Source organism: Sceloporus occidentalis, unplaced genomic scaffold, assembly GCF_023333645.1.
Source record: "Sceloporus occidentalis isolate IW3139 unplaced genomic scaffold, rSceOcc1.0.p SCAF_151, whole genome shotgun sequence".
NCBI lineage: Eukaryota > Metazoa > Chordata > Lepidosauria > Squamata > Phrynosomatidae > Sceloporus > Sceloporus occidentalis.
Window position 1 is genome coordinate 452,057 of NW_028317131.1, and position 12,758 is coordinate 464,814.

Sequence of the window (12,758 nt, forward strand, 5' to 3'; positions counted from 1 at the left end):
TAAGAGGAAAAAAATCCGATTTCTGTGCTTAAATTTTACTTTGTGCTAAACAGTAGCACGTTTATCTAAAAGAGCCTTTTCTAGTTTTGCGAATTAACGGTTTTAAGTAAAAAAAAAAACCTTAGACACTCAGCCTGTGGCGCCAAAAACTACTTTACATTTTAGTCAGGCATCAGCAGTTTCATTTGCACGATTACACTAGCAAGAGGGTGAAAAGTATCGTTAACGCAATATCAGTACACAATTTTACAATATTAAAACATGCTAGTGCACAAGGAGCAGAGGGCCTTGCCCTTGTGGGCTTACAAAGTACTAAAATACGTGGTAAATCCAACAGGTCCCGCTACCCCTCAACTTCACTACCGACTGTATTTATGGAATTATGCCATATTCTTTGATTCCCCTTCTATAGGCACAGATTAGACCCTCAGACATAAACGGCACCAAACCACGCCACACATCTACTTATAAGCGACTACCGCACGCACACATCCTGCGCATGCGCAGCAAAAGGTAACGCGCTAGCCTTTGATGGTACGAGCTGCGCATGCGCAGCAAAAAGGTAACGCGCCGGCCTCTGATGGTACGATCTGCGCATGCGTGCAGGCTCTCGGCAGTATGTCAGAATTACGCAAGCGCCCGGCATAGGTCAGTTTCACTGCGCATGCGCAGCAAAAAGGTAACACGCGCCGGCCTCTGATGGTACGATCTGCGCATGCGTGCAGGCTCTCGGCAGTATGTGAGAATTACGCAAGCGCCCGGCATAGGTCAGTTTCACTGCGCATGCTCGGAAGGTTCGCGAAAGTTCCCGAGAACTGTCCGACGGATTCCGGAAGGAACACTCTGTCTGAACAGTTTGTTCCCGGCGTCTGAGCCTGAGGCGGCGCGTTTGTGTTTTTGCGGTTCTAGCGCTATTGTGTGACATTCGTTAGCTTTGCGTTATACGATCAGGCCATAAACATGTCCGTGCTTTGCTACAACCGAGGATGTGGGCAACGCTATGACCCGGAATGCAATAACGAGGGTGAGTTAGAGGACATGCTGTGTATAAAATCCTGTCAAACCCATCCCCATAAGGGGCTTTAGTTTGCCTCACAAAACTGTGTGATGCAGGTGCCTCACCCTGTTGGCTCTGGGCCTTTATGTTTAAGTGTTAATGTCTGATAAGGTTAATAAATGCCCTTATTTACTAAAAAGTGTCTGATGTACTATGTGTATATCATATGAATGGGGGGTTCCAACCTACATCATCTCCTTGCAAGAAACGTTTAATATTTCACAAGGGTTCTCTCAAATTCATCAAATTCATAGTAGTATTTTAAGTAAAATAACACAATGGTGTCTGTAAGAGTTGTCATAGGGACTGTTGGTCATCATGAAATCTAAAGAGAGCGAGAATGGACCATGGATGGTACATCATACACCTTAATTACTAATTACAAGTAACGTAATCCCGGCTACAATGTGCTGAGGCGTAAACCCCTCGTTGAGAAATGAAGTGCGCTACAAATCTCAGTCCTGTTTTTGTTTTTCTTACCCTTTTTCTGTTCGTTAAAGGGAGCGTTGTGGTTTTGCATCTTTCACCATCCATTGTGAAGGGCCAACACTGTTGCCTTTCACCAGCAAGGTTGAACTGGTCCTTTATAATGCGTAGTTTGATGGGTGAGAAGACTTTGAAGAGATCTCGAGGATTTCATTATACATTATACAGGGCCAAGTTTGAGGATTGACTTTCATAGTGAGGAATGTATAGCAAACGCTTCCGTCAACTCTCCTTTTAGTGTTTAGCCCATCAGTGTTGTCGTGTAATTCTTACTCCAGGTTGTTCAGGCAGACTATAATATGTTCTTTTGGCTTTGGCCATTTATAAAACCAAGTTAACTGGAAAAACACATATCTGAGATAGCTGACCAGCTCACCTGCGCTTTAACGATTCTTGGCCGTGTGAAGCAGCTAATCGTTAACAGGAAAGCACTCAATGCAAGCACTAATGCCACCGCTGGAGCTGGCTGGAGGTAAGTATCTCTTATCCACAGAAAAGAAAAACTGGAGGGTGGGGAAGGGAGCAAATGCATATCGAAGGATTTCGTAGAATCCCCTTATGCGCTTGAAAGAGAGACGTCACGAAAACCGAAAAGGGACTGTGCAGCCATCGTATGCTGTTGCATGTATATGATGGCCGGAGTGTCCACTTAAAGTCCTGGGTATGATCCTCCATGTTTATGCAGGAATATAACTGAATATTATACTCACAGATCCCACCCAAGGGCCACATGGAAAAGGCCAGCCATAGTTGGGATACATTCTTGCCTAACGGGTGCTCAAAGGGTAACCAACGATCGTGCATGCAGCAGTAATATTCATGATGTTTAGAGTGCTTCAGAAAGAGTTGGGAGTTGCAGCCCTGCTAATGTGTCCATGATGGTGGATAGAGCCAGTGTTTGTCCAACAGATGAAACCCTAGTCCTAGGCGCAGCGGCAGCCTGACGCTCTGGGTTTTGCAAGGCATGGTTTAGGAGGCAGAAGTGAAGATTATTTAGTAAAAGTGTTTCAGATATGCCATTAAGACATCTCCAGAGATGCCGTGGGGCTGAAGGTTAATTTGGACCAATCGCTTTAGAAAATGTCGTCCACACTTCTCCTACAAGTCCTTCATTCTATCTCTCCCTTGGTTCATAGCCTGCCATTTGTCTGGTACCTCTCTCTCTCTTTCTCTCACTCTCCCTCTCTCTCCCTCTCCCTCCCCCATTGCTCTCTGTTGGTGTGCCTCATGGTTGTGCCTCGCCGTGCTAAAAGTCGCATTATAAATGGCATTCCATTTAGCCCAACTTTAAATGCTCACCCACATATTGAGAGAGCATACAACCTATCCTGCCAGATCATGTCATGGACACTTCTGTATCACTCTTCTTACACTGAAATCTATACGGGTCGAATAATAATCTATTACACCTTAACGCGTTATTTTCAATTTTAATAAAGTTGGGGGGTTTTTAGGCTTCTACCTATTGTACAAGTTTAGCTCTTTTGTGGTGATTCGGCCGTCACCCAGTCTGATCGGCAGCTGCCCCCAATGATATCTGTGCTTGCCTTTTTACGTAACAACTTCTTGCAAGCATGTGAGGACCTGAAGGCATGGAGGTGAATTTTAAGTCTGCCCGTGCTTCCATGTTTCGTGAGCCCGGCTGAGCCGGACATTGGACTTGAGTCTAATGTCACCCTTCTGGCTCACCCAGCTGTAATAATGGTCTCCTTGTAGATATATTAGTGTAATGAACTGGTGTGCTGTATTGTAAACTTTTCCCCTATGGCTTTTTTCTAGATTTGTGTACTTACCACCCTGGAGTGCCAGTTTTCCACGATGCCTTAAAGGTTGGTAAGATGCGAAACGTTAACTGTGAATGTCATGTTAAATTTTGAAAGACCTGAGGAACGTGAGCCTGTTTTGACCTGTCTCTTTCTTAACACGCAGGGTTGGTCGTGCTGTAAGAGACGAACCACTGATTTCTCAGATTTCTTGAGTATTGCGGTAAGTGCTTTGTGTCTACCTGCATTCCATCTGGGCGTTCAATGCAACAGAGAGGCTTCCTGATTTTGCCAGCTTATTGGGTTAAATATACTTTCGGCTGATGTACAGCTTTTAAGAGTCAAATTCTATGCGCCTGATATTTTAATTTAGAGAATTCTTATGCGTCACCTCAATTTTAGATAAGTGTTCCCTTGTGTATATTTTTATAGTCGGTGTTGGGGCTGCTTTCTTCTCTTTAAAGTTCGTTCAGCAGATATGAGGCTTGTCACTTTAGAAAGTCCTACTATAATCATATCATCTGAATACCCTGTAATACAGCGAAGACCACATTGGATCCACTCGTGTAGGTTAGCTGTCATGTTTCTAAGCAAAAAGTTAGTGCCTCGTTCCCATGATTATAGTAGTGACCTGTAAACAGGCTGAGGATCCTGCAAGAAGGCCTTAGCTGGCCTGCATGATACATTATTGAATCTGTGGAGTCACTTAAGAATTTTTACTGATTCAAAATGCTTTATACAGGGCCGTCCTAGCTATTGGAGCAGAAGCCCACTAGGGTTGTCTGTTTATAATGCAAAATGGAGTTAAGGAAAGCTGTGCTTTCATCTTCTTACAACTCCCTATTTATTAAATGAAGCCCTTTGATGTTAGAAGATATGCTATGGTATCTTCACTTTGGAGGATGAATAATTAAGTATCTAGTATTTACATGTGAACATATGTCTATTTTATTTACATAGGGCTGTACAAAAGGACCCCACAGTAATGAGAAACCTCCGGAGCCTGTAAAACCTGAAGTCAAAACCACATCAGAAAAAAAAGAATTGGCTGACTTAAAACCCAAATTTAATGAGCATATCATTCAAGCACCAAAGCCATTTGAATCTATAAAACGGCCTAGGTAAGTAGAAAGAGAGAACTGTACGTATAGCGTGAGTATGTTTCAATAAAACATATCTACCTATCACACTCCTAATAAATGTGTCCGTGTTTTAGTCCAGATGAGCCCTTGGTGCGCTTACAGCTCAAGGTGTCTGCATCGCTGAAACAAGCCTTGGAGAAACTCAGACTGTCTACAGAAAATGAGCCAGAAGCAGCAGGTAAAGGAGGGACCTTTTTATCTAGATTTTTGAATGGAACGAGAGCGGAATGCCTGGGAAGTCTGGTCTCTCTGATCTTCCCTGCATTTAATTCGAAGAGTACACGGTTTGTGTCCGGAATAGGAACTGGTGCTAGCTTTACCTTTACTGAAAGGTAAACTTGTTACCTAAAGTGTCATTTCAGAACTTTGAGTGTTATTAATTTGCTTTTTAATAATAAAGTGTAGATGCTATTATTTTTTTTATAACTAGTGTGAGATTTAACTAGAACTGAACCTCCCACCGAGCCAAACTCCATCATTGTTCGTGTCTAGCAAATTTTATGTAATGGGATTTATTTACTAAAGCCAGAGTTGGAAACACAATTGTGCTTTCATGTCAAGCGCCTCATGGTGAAAAGTGCAGTGAGATAAAACTGCAAACTCACCTGCACTATTTAGTGAATAAACCCCAATAATGCCTGACATCAGAAACGTGAGCTTAAAGTATTGATGGCACTGGTCTTTTGGTGCACCATAAATCAGCTAATTAAATTTTTGCAACAACATTGTGATCCACTCCGTTGACTTATTGGGGCTTTTCTACACTTATTTTCTTGGGAAAGTCTGAATCATAATAATTTGTTTTTCCAAATGGATAATTTTTTATTTATTTTTTTCTCTCCTCCCCCCCATTCTGTGTGTAGAGGAAGATACGGGAGAAATTAAGGCTGGAACCCCCTGTAAAAATGCAGGTTGTTTAAAGGTGTGTATGTCATTGTACAGCGCTGCGGCTTATGACGCTGTATAAAATAATACGCCCATATACTTTAGAGAATCGAGTAGTACTGCTGGAATACGTTCATGTTCCCACAAGACGACCTTTATAGTAAAAGCTGGGCAAATGGACCGAAAGATTTAGATGCATTTTTTTTGTATTAGTTTGCATTAGTTTTCGGACAATAGATTTTGTTTCCTGCTCTTTCGGTTTGGACGGAAATCTGAGGTCATTTTATGGAAACAAAATTCGTTGTCTTCATGTTCTCCTACACCCTCATTCACTCTCTCATGCTCCCTCTGACTGTCTCCCTACCTTCTCGGCCGACCGTGTCAGTTTTCCTTTTTTTTGCATCTTGTAATTCTGGCTTCTTTTTTAGTCTTCCGTTAAAAAAAAAAAAAAAAAAAAAAGAAAAAGGTAAACTTGTACGAATCAGAGTGCAGAAGTCTATTATATTGGCTCGGATATAGGCCGCCCCCGTATATAGGCCGCACCCTAAAAGTTTGGTGCTTTTTTAAAGAAAGTTTTTTTTCTTTAAAAAAGCATCAAAAAAACATGCTGCCACTCTGTCGTCGTCGTCCCCCCGAGATATGGTGCCACTGTCCTCTCCACCCCCCAGGAATCTGGTCTGGTAAGTCTTGGGGGCAGAGGTAAAACTCATCGTGCGGACGGTCACCGGCTGCGGCGATGCGGGTAAACAACCTCCGCAGCCGGTGACCGTCCGCACGATGCACTTAGACAACTTCCCGTGTAGAATACGGGTCCCCTGCACCGCTGCGGGGGATCTGTATCCTAACCCCGCTGCCTGCCCGGGCGCTAGACCCTGATTATAGGCCGCACCCTAAAGTGGGGGGAAAAAGTGCGGCCTATATTCGCGCCAATACGGTAATTTAGATCATGCGGTTATTCCTTGTACTTTCCTGTTTTTAATGTAGACTTTTGCTGGACCACAGACCAATGAGGAAATCTGCCGATACCACGCCGGTGTTCCTATTTTTCATGAAGGGTATGTGTCTTGTTTGTAGAAATAGCATCACAAAATCTTGTATTCCACTATGCAACTGTTCCATTATGTCTACTATATGTGATGTATCGTACCTTTATCATACACCAGCACATACAGAACCTTACTTTGGTTATTTTTTGGCCTTCAATGTGTGACGATTTGGATATCTCAACATGCTACGGTATAATGTATTTCTCATGTTGCATGACCATTTTCTTATAACAATGTGCTACAATTTTGGACCTTAATAAAATGTTAATTACAAAAAAAAAATAAATTGCATCACAAGTGATATTTTTAACGACTAATTTTAATTATTGCTTCAATATTAGTGAAAGGTATGAAACAGTCCATAGCACAGATTCCTTCTAACTTGATAACTGGTTAAGTGAATAAACTCTTTAGTTGCGGGTGATGGCTTACAACAGCATGTGGCGAATTCTCTGGGGCTGACATTTATAGCAGATACCACGTAGAACTAACAAAGACTGAATTTCATCAGGAGGCTTATATGCAGTACAGAAATGTTAGCCTTAAATTTCATACTAATGAGGTGTTTAAGTTGATATCCAGACCCTTTTTGAAGGCATCCGTTGTATCTGATAGAACCACCTCTCTTGACAGTGAATTCCGTATCTTTATGGTCCTCACTGTAAAGAATCCCTTCCTTTGTCGTCTATGAAATCTCTGCTCTTCCAGTCTCAGAGGACGACCTCTTGTTCTTTGTACGTTTCTGTTAATGAACGGGTCACTGCAGAGCTCTTTATATCGGCCCTCCATATATTTATATAATGTTATCGTATTCCCTCTAAGACGCCGTTCGTCTCGCTTAATAAAAGTGCATTTTTACACACATTTTAAAACGTGTTCAATGTGGGTCTCGCTGTTAAAATGGGTTAGGACAAGGCACGATAAATCCCGTTTTGCAGGGCTGCCATCAAGAATCCTGCACCCTCTGCTTCCCTGCGCGGGCGAGATATAGCGGGTTCGCGTAATGCATGTTGCATGAATGAAAATAAAAAAATGATTGGGGAAGAACAAAAAAAGGCTGGCTTCTAGATCCAAACCAAATATGTCGACCCCTGGCTTAGAATATTAGCTAAAACGGTGAGACGGTTGGTGGTTTTTGTGCATACAAGTTTTCTTTTTTCTTTTTTGGTGTTTATTAGGCAACTTGTCACATTAGTTCATGAATGATAGTATTTCTGAAAACATGTCAAATGTTTAACAACATCCACAATCTGCTGCTACTCTGCCTTGCGAGGCCGATTTAATATGAGTCAATGTTATCAAGCCTTCATTTGTCGTTATTTCTTTCTCTTCTGTAGAATGAAGTATTGGAGCTGCTGCAAGAGGAAAACCTCTGATTTTAATACATTTTTGTCTCAAGAAGGGTGTTCAGCAGGTTCACATTTATGGGTTAAGAAAGATGATGTAAGTGTTATGACTTTTTACCCCGTGTTATGTATCGCACTTAAATATAGTAAATGCCGAAACCAGCTAGAAATATTGACCACGCTATAGTGGCTTTTGACCCCGGCAGATGCTGCAGTTTATGGAAAATAAACTAGATTTATTTTTACATGAAACATGGTTTGGCTCATAGATAACTTTTTTAAATATATATATATATATATATATATATATATGTCAAATCAAGTAACATGGCAAAGGAAATATTGACCACTAATGAATGTCTTTTATAGGGTAAGAAAGTGGTTCCATGTAGGCATGACTGGCACCAAACCGGAGGCGCTGTCACCATATCAATCTACGCAAAGAATTCCATGCCAGAGCTAAGCTTTGTAGATGCAAACCGTACACTGGTAAGTGGCAACGGGTCAATCGGTGTGTTCATTACAGCAAAAAAGCCAAGGCTGCATGTCCTGCGGAATATAACATCAATGCATTCTTCTCAAACTGTCCATAAATGGATGGATTACGTTTTCTCTAAGGGCAGATCTCACAGCTTGTATCCGAATGTTATTGTCCTAGAGGTAAACTCCTACGCATATGTTAGAAAGGTGGCTGTGATATATCCCTCCGTTTCGGAGAAACGCATGCTTGGCATCCGCTGATGCACGGGTTTCAATGTGGATGAGAGCGCTCTTTGGGGTGGGAAAAGAGTTCTTATCGATCTGTTTCCAGACGGCTTTGTTATATTCCTTTTTATCTCTATTTTTCATGTCTGTATGTTGATAAAATACTCATCAGTATCTGTAATATTGATTTAGAGCCTTTTGTTAACAAGCTGGCTGACCCAGTAGCCTAGAATTTGTCTTTTTTTTTTTTTTTTTTTTTTTTTTTTCTCCTCCCTTCAGCTTATTGGGTGGTTTATATTTAAAGTGAACTTCTCAAAAAGAGTCCTCACAGCAACCCACGGAGTGGCTCTGGTGATTGCACCACTTCTACTAACCTTACTCCTGAATTGCATGTATTAAAACTTCTGTCATATGATATAATACACGGCCATGTACTCTTCTCTTTAGGTGAACATCCAGATAGTATTTGATGGTGAGAAAGAATTTCAGCAGAATTTAAAGTTATGGGGGGTAAGTGTCCTGTAACGTCTTTTTCTCCTTCACAAGATGAATATATCAGGAATTATATTGGCTAAATGTGGCCTGTAATTTACGATTGTTTGCAAAGTCTCGCTATCAACCGCATTAACAGCGCTACGGAATACGATGGCGCCTTGTAAAACAATAAACTTATATTAACACTTTTCTCAGATCCTTCGTTTTACTTTTTAGTACAGTAAATAAACTATTAAACTGTGTTAATAGCTGGAAGTCAGGTCCATTTTTGTAGTATTCCTACGGTTATGCTAAGAGAAAAAGGCATCATGTCTTCTTATTTACACCAAGCCATCCCTGCTAAGTTGCTGACTAAGTAAAATCTATTCTTTATATATTTTATTTCTACAATTTTAGGTAATTGATGTTGAAAAAAGTTACGTCACATTGACTGCTACAAAGGTTGAGATTTTCTTGAAAAAAGCTGAACCGATGTCTTGGGCGAGACTAGAACTACCTCAAACCGTCACACCGGAGACAAAAGAGAGCGCAGCTTCGGACGGTCAAGAATAACCCCAATGCTTGGAGAGACAGAAACTGCTACGAGAGGATGAAGCGATAGCCTTTCTTTATAAAGTCACTTTTTTCTTTCTTGGTAAACCTAGATATCTATTCCTTGGATTTTGAAACCTCACATTTGGATGTGGCCCCGCGTCGTAACTGGAGAGCACACTGGGCATCCGGTGTTAAGAGTACATTCCGTTTGTATCCCCGATGTATCTAAACTTCCGACGGGCTCTTTTATGGTTAGAATTCTTACATTTTGAAAACCCATATAACTATGAAATCTAGTAAATCTATCCATATGTTAGTGTAGACTTCTACATTAACATCAGGAATGAACCCAACCCAACGCTATCATTGTTTCTGGTTTATTAGACTCTTTAGATTATGTTGGGAGACATCGTGAGGTTGATTCACAGACCTCCAGGTTTTATCCGGCGTTTTGGATACAAGGTCCTTGTGAAGAACCGTGCCATGGCCTCCTAATTGGGAATATTCTTGGCCCCATCACTAGAGAGGTGGTATTTGCTATCGGATCTTTCTACAGAGCAGGCCGAGGACACATAGGACGCGCCGCTAAAACGATGCTGAGAAACGGAGGTCAGGGAGGGACAATTGCATGGCTAAGCCTAAGCTCCTATGTGCATGCGTATCCAAGGCATTAGAAACAGTTTTGTTCGGTTCATTTTTATTTCCTACATAAATTACTGGGTTTTGTGTACGGAAAGCAACTCTGGTTTCCCTTTGTTTGATTCCTTGATTTCAGTTTATAACGTAAAAATGGTTGCATTGCCTGAAGATGCGGGAGACTCCACCGTCGCCTCCTTGATGCCGCCATGCTGCTTTGTGTCTCTTGTAGAAATGGTTATTGTATTCCTTTGGCTGTTAAGACATTCTCCTTGAATTACATTCAAGTATGTGCTAGAGAGCTCTATGGAGCTCGTACTGATCCATCGGCAAAGGTTCCGAGTCTGTACATATTTTATAGAAATACTGGGGGAACATAATAGAGCCACGAAAATGTGTACCTCTGTATTAAGTCACTTAATATATTATTTCATTGACGCGATTCTTATTTACTTTGATCTTCTCTTGGTCGTCCAAACCATGTCTGTCGCCAACCAAAATGCATAGACTCTCATTTTGTTTTTAATTTTTATTACTGGGAACGTTGCTTATTGTACAAAATGTTTATTTGTATGCATGGAGTCCTACATTGTTATTTCAGACTGTGTATTACTCCACTTTTTACCACTTGACATGAAATACATTTACAAATTAAAATCATTTTGTGTCCTAAATATGTATTAATCCGCCACAGGGTGGAATTAATTTAGTGGCGTTTAATTGTAATTTAAGTCTCTATGGAAAATATAACATATCAGTCCCATTAAGTACATGTTGAAGATGTCTATTTATATTGAAATATGGGTAGTAATAATAAAAAAAAAAAAATAGCCCTTAAAGGGCAGCTCTTATCTGACCCAGACTTATCTCTGGATTTTCTTACCCCCAATAACTGTGAGGCTTTATTTCTCACATCTGTAGATTATTTGTTAAATTGAAGGAATTGACCTCAAACTTTTGAACAGCACTGCACGTAGTAAAACATAAAATTTAAGTATATTGCTCCATGTTCCATAAACAAAATCCGATGCCGCGTAAATACTCTGGCGTTGTAGAAAGCACCCTCGAGGTTTTGCCTGATTTATACATCGCTCCAGTGATTTTTGGGTAACAAGCTCACTTTTATATCTTAGTATGACAAATGACTCCTGGGATGCAATATGTTAACTAAAGAATGGGAAATATGTTACTTTTAGGAATTGTTTGCTTGCACTTCATATCTGTCCGTCATAAATACACAGTAAGTTTTTGTAGCAGATGGTGGAACAATTTGTTCTTATTTAGATTTTGGTAAATTATCGCCTTGAGGTAGCGGATATCTGCTGTGATTTAAACCCGTGGGGGGGGGGGGGGGCGCGTTTTACCTCAATCTGTTTTGTTCTCTCTGTAAGAGAATCTGTGATTATATTGAATTTTTTAGAAAATGCTTTTACTTGACATTGACGTATTTGTCCTCGCCTGTCTGCTGCTCTCACAATGCATGTAATGGATGGCCAGTCTGCTTCAACTGAGGAGCAACAGATTAACCGCACTACCGTTCAAAAGTTTGGGGTCACTCAAACCTTATTTTTTTTTTGCAAGAAAAGCAATTTTTACTGTTTAGTACATTCCGTGTACTAAACAGCTTTCCGCTGTGTCTGTCCATTCCATGCCCCATAAATGTACATTTAACATTAAAAGCTTAGGTTTTTTCTTTAGCTTATTGTTGACATTAGAAACAAAATGTTACTTTTTAATCATTAAAGCAGTATTTGAAATGAGGGTCCCAGCAAAAAATGTAAAATTTCATTTATAGACTTACTGCATTTATTTTGAAATGATGAGGAAATGCCGGATATAAACGCGTAAAGAAACTAATTTCGATTCTGTTGCCGAAGTCTACAGTCCATGCAGCTATAATACTCTCTCCAGTTTGTGGCGTGTAAAAGGAAAACAAATAGAAACTGGGATTCAATAAGTTACCTCTTTATTGATACAGGCTTACTTAATGAAACGCCCCGCTGTGTTGCTGCATGTGGATTATCTAACTGGGTTTGTGAAGTGTGTTAAGTTGAGAAGATGTGGGACGCAATATACGAATAGAGATATGAAATTCACATTTTCTTCAGGTAGATCTTCACCTCCAGAGCTGTGGGACCCAGATCTCTGAAGCATCTTTAGCATCTTTTTATGGGGTCTCCAGTATGATGGCAAGAGATGGACCTGCCGAAAAGCAAAATCCTAGGCTAGATTTTATGAAATTGTTATAGTGAGGCTAGAAATTACCTGACCGTTTGACCCCTTGGACTGGTTCTACGGTACAAATCTTTAAAGTTCAGCAGCTGTCCCTTGGGTCTCCTCAACAAACCATGGAAGTCTATGCCGCGGCTGATACGTATATCTGCACCGGGGCATCTTCGGGGGCTGACCACCATCTACTGCTTTAAAGTACCAAGATATCTTAGGTGTGGCTAATACATGTACCCGTAAAGCTGAATGCATTTTATTTATTTTTTTACTTTTTCCTAAAAAAAAACAAAAACACAGATTTTGGCTAGAACACGTGAAACAATCTTAATAAAAACTTTAAGAGCAAAAACCAAAATGACAGAGCTGTTGAGGATCATTCGCTTAATACGCTAGAGAATGCAATTAATGTTTTGTCGAAGTGGGACAAGAACTTT

The 12,758-nt window shown here is 40.6% G+C and overlaps 1 protein-coding gene across 1 annotated transcript; it reads left to right on the top strand.

Annotated features, from left to right (window-relative positions):
- Nucleotides 1-960: 960 nt before the first annotated feature.
- LOC149280610 (cysteine and histidine-rich domain-containing protein 1-like) lies at nucleotides 961-9,477 on the top strand. The gene is made up of 11 exons (XM_089500324.1): nucleotides 961-1,024; nucleotides 3,323-3,372; nucleotides 3,473-3,529; nucleotides 4,267-4,427; nucleotides 4,523-4,626; nucleotides 5,312-5,370; nucleotides 6,318-6,388; nucleotides 7,717-7,822; nucleotides 8,095-8,214; nucleotides 8,878-8,940; nucleotides 9,322-9,477. The coding sequence occupies exons 1-11, from the start codon at nucleotides 961-963 to the stop codon at nucleotides 9,475-9,477; spliced, it is 1,011 nt and encodes a 336-aa protein (XP_089356450.1).
- Nucleotides 9,478-12,758: the final 3,281 nt, after the last annotated feature.

Excerpts from the sequence above, each read along its gene's own strand:
- LOC149280610 (XM_089500324.1), top strand. The coding sequence starts at position 961 with ATGTCCGTGCTTTGCTACAACCGAGGATGTGGGCAACGCTATGACCCG. Across the intron at positions 6,389-7,716 it reads GTTCCTATTTTTCATGAAGG|AATGAAGTATTGGAGCTGCT; the intron begins GTATGTGTCTTG and ends TCTCTTCTGTAG. Across the intron at positions 7,823-8,094 it reads TATGGGTTAAGAAAGATGAT|GGTAAGAAAGTGGTTCCATG; the intron begins GTAAGTGTTATG and ends TGTCTTTTATAG.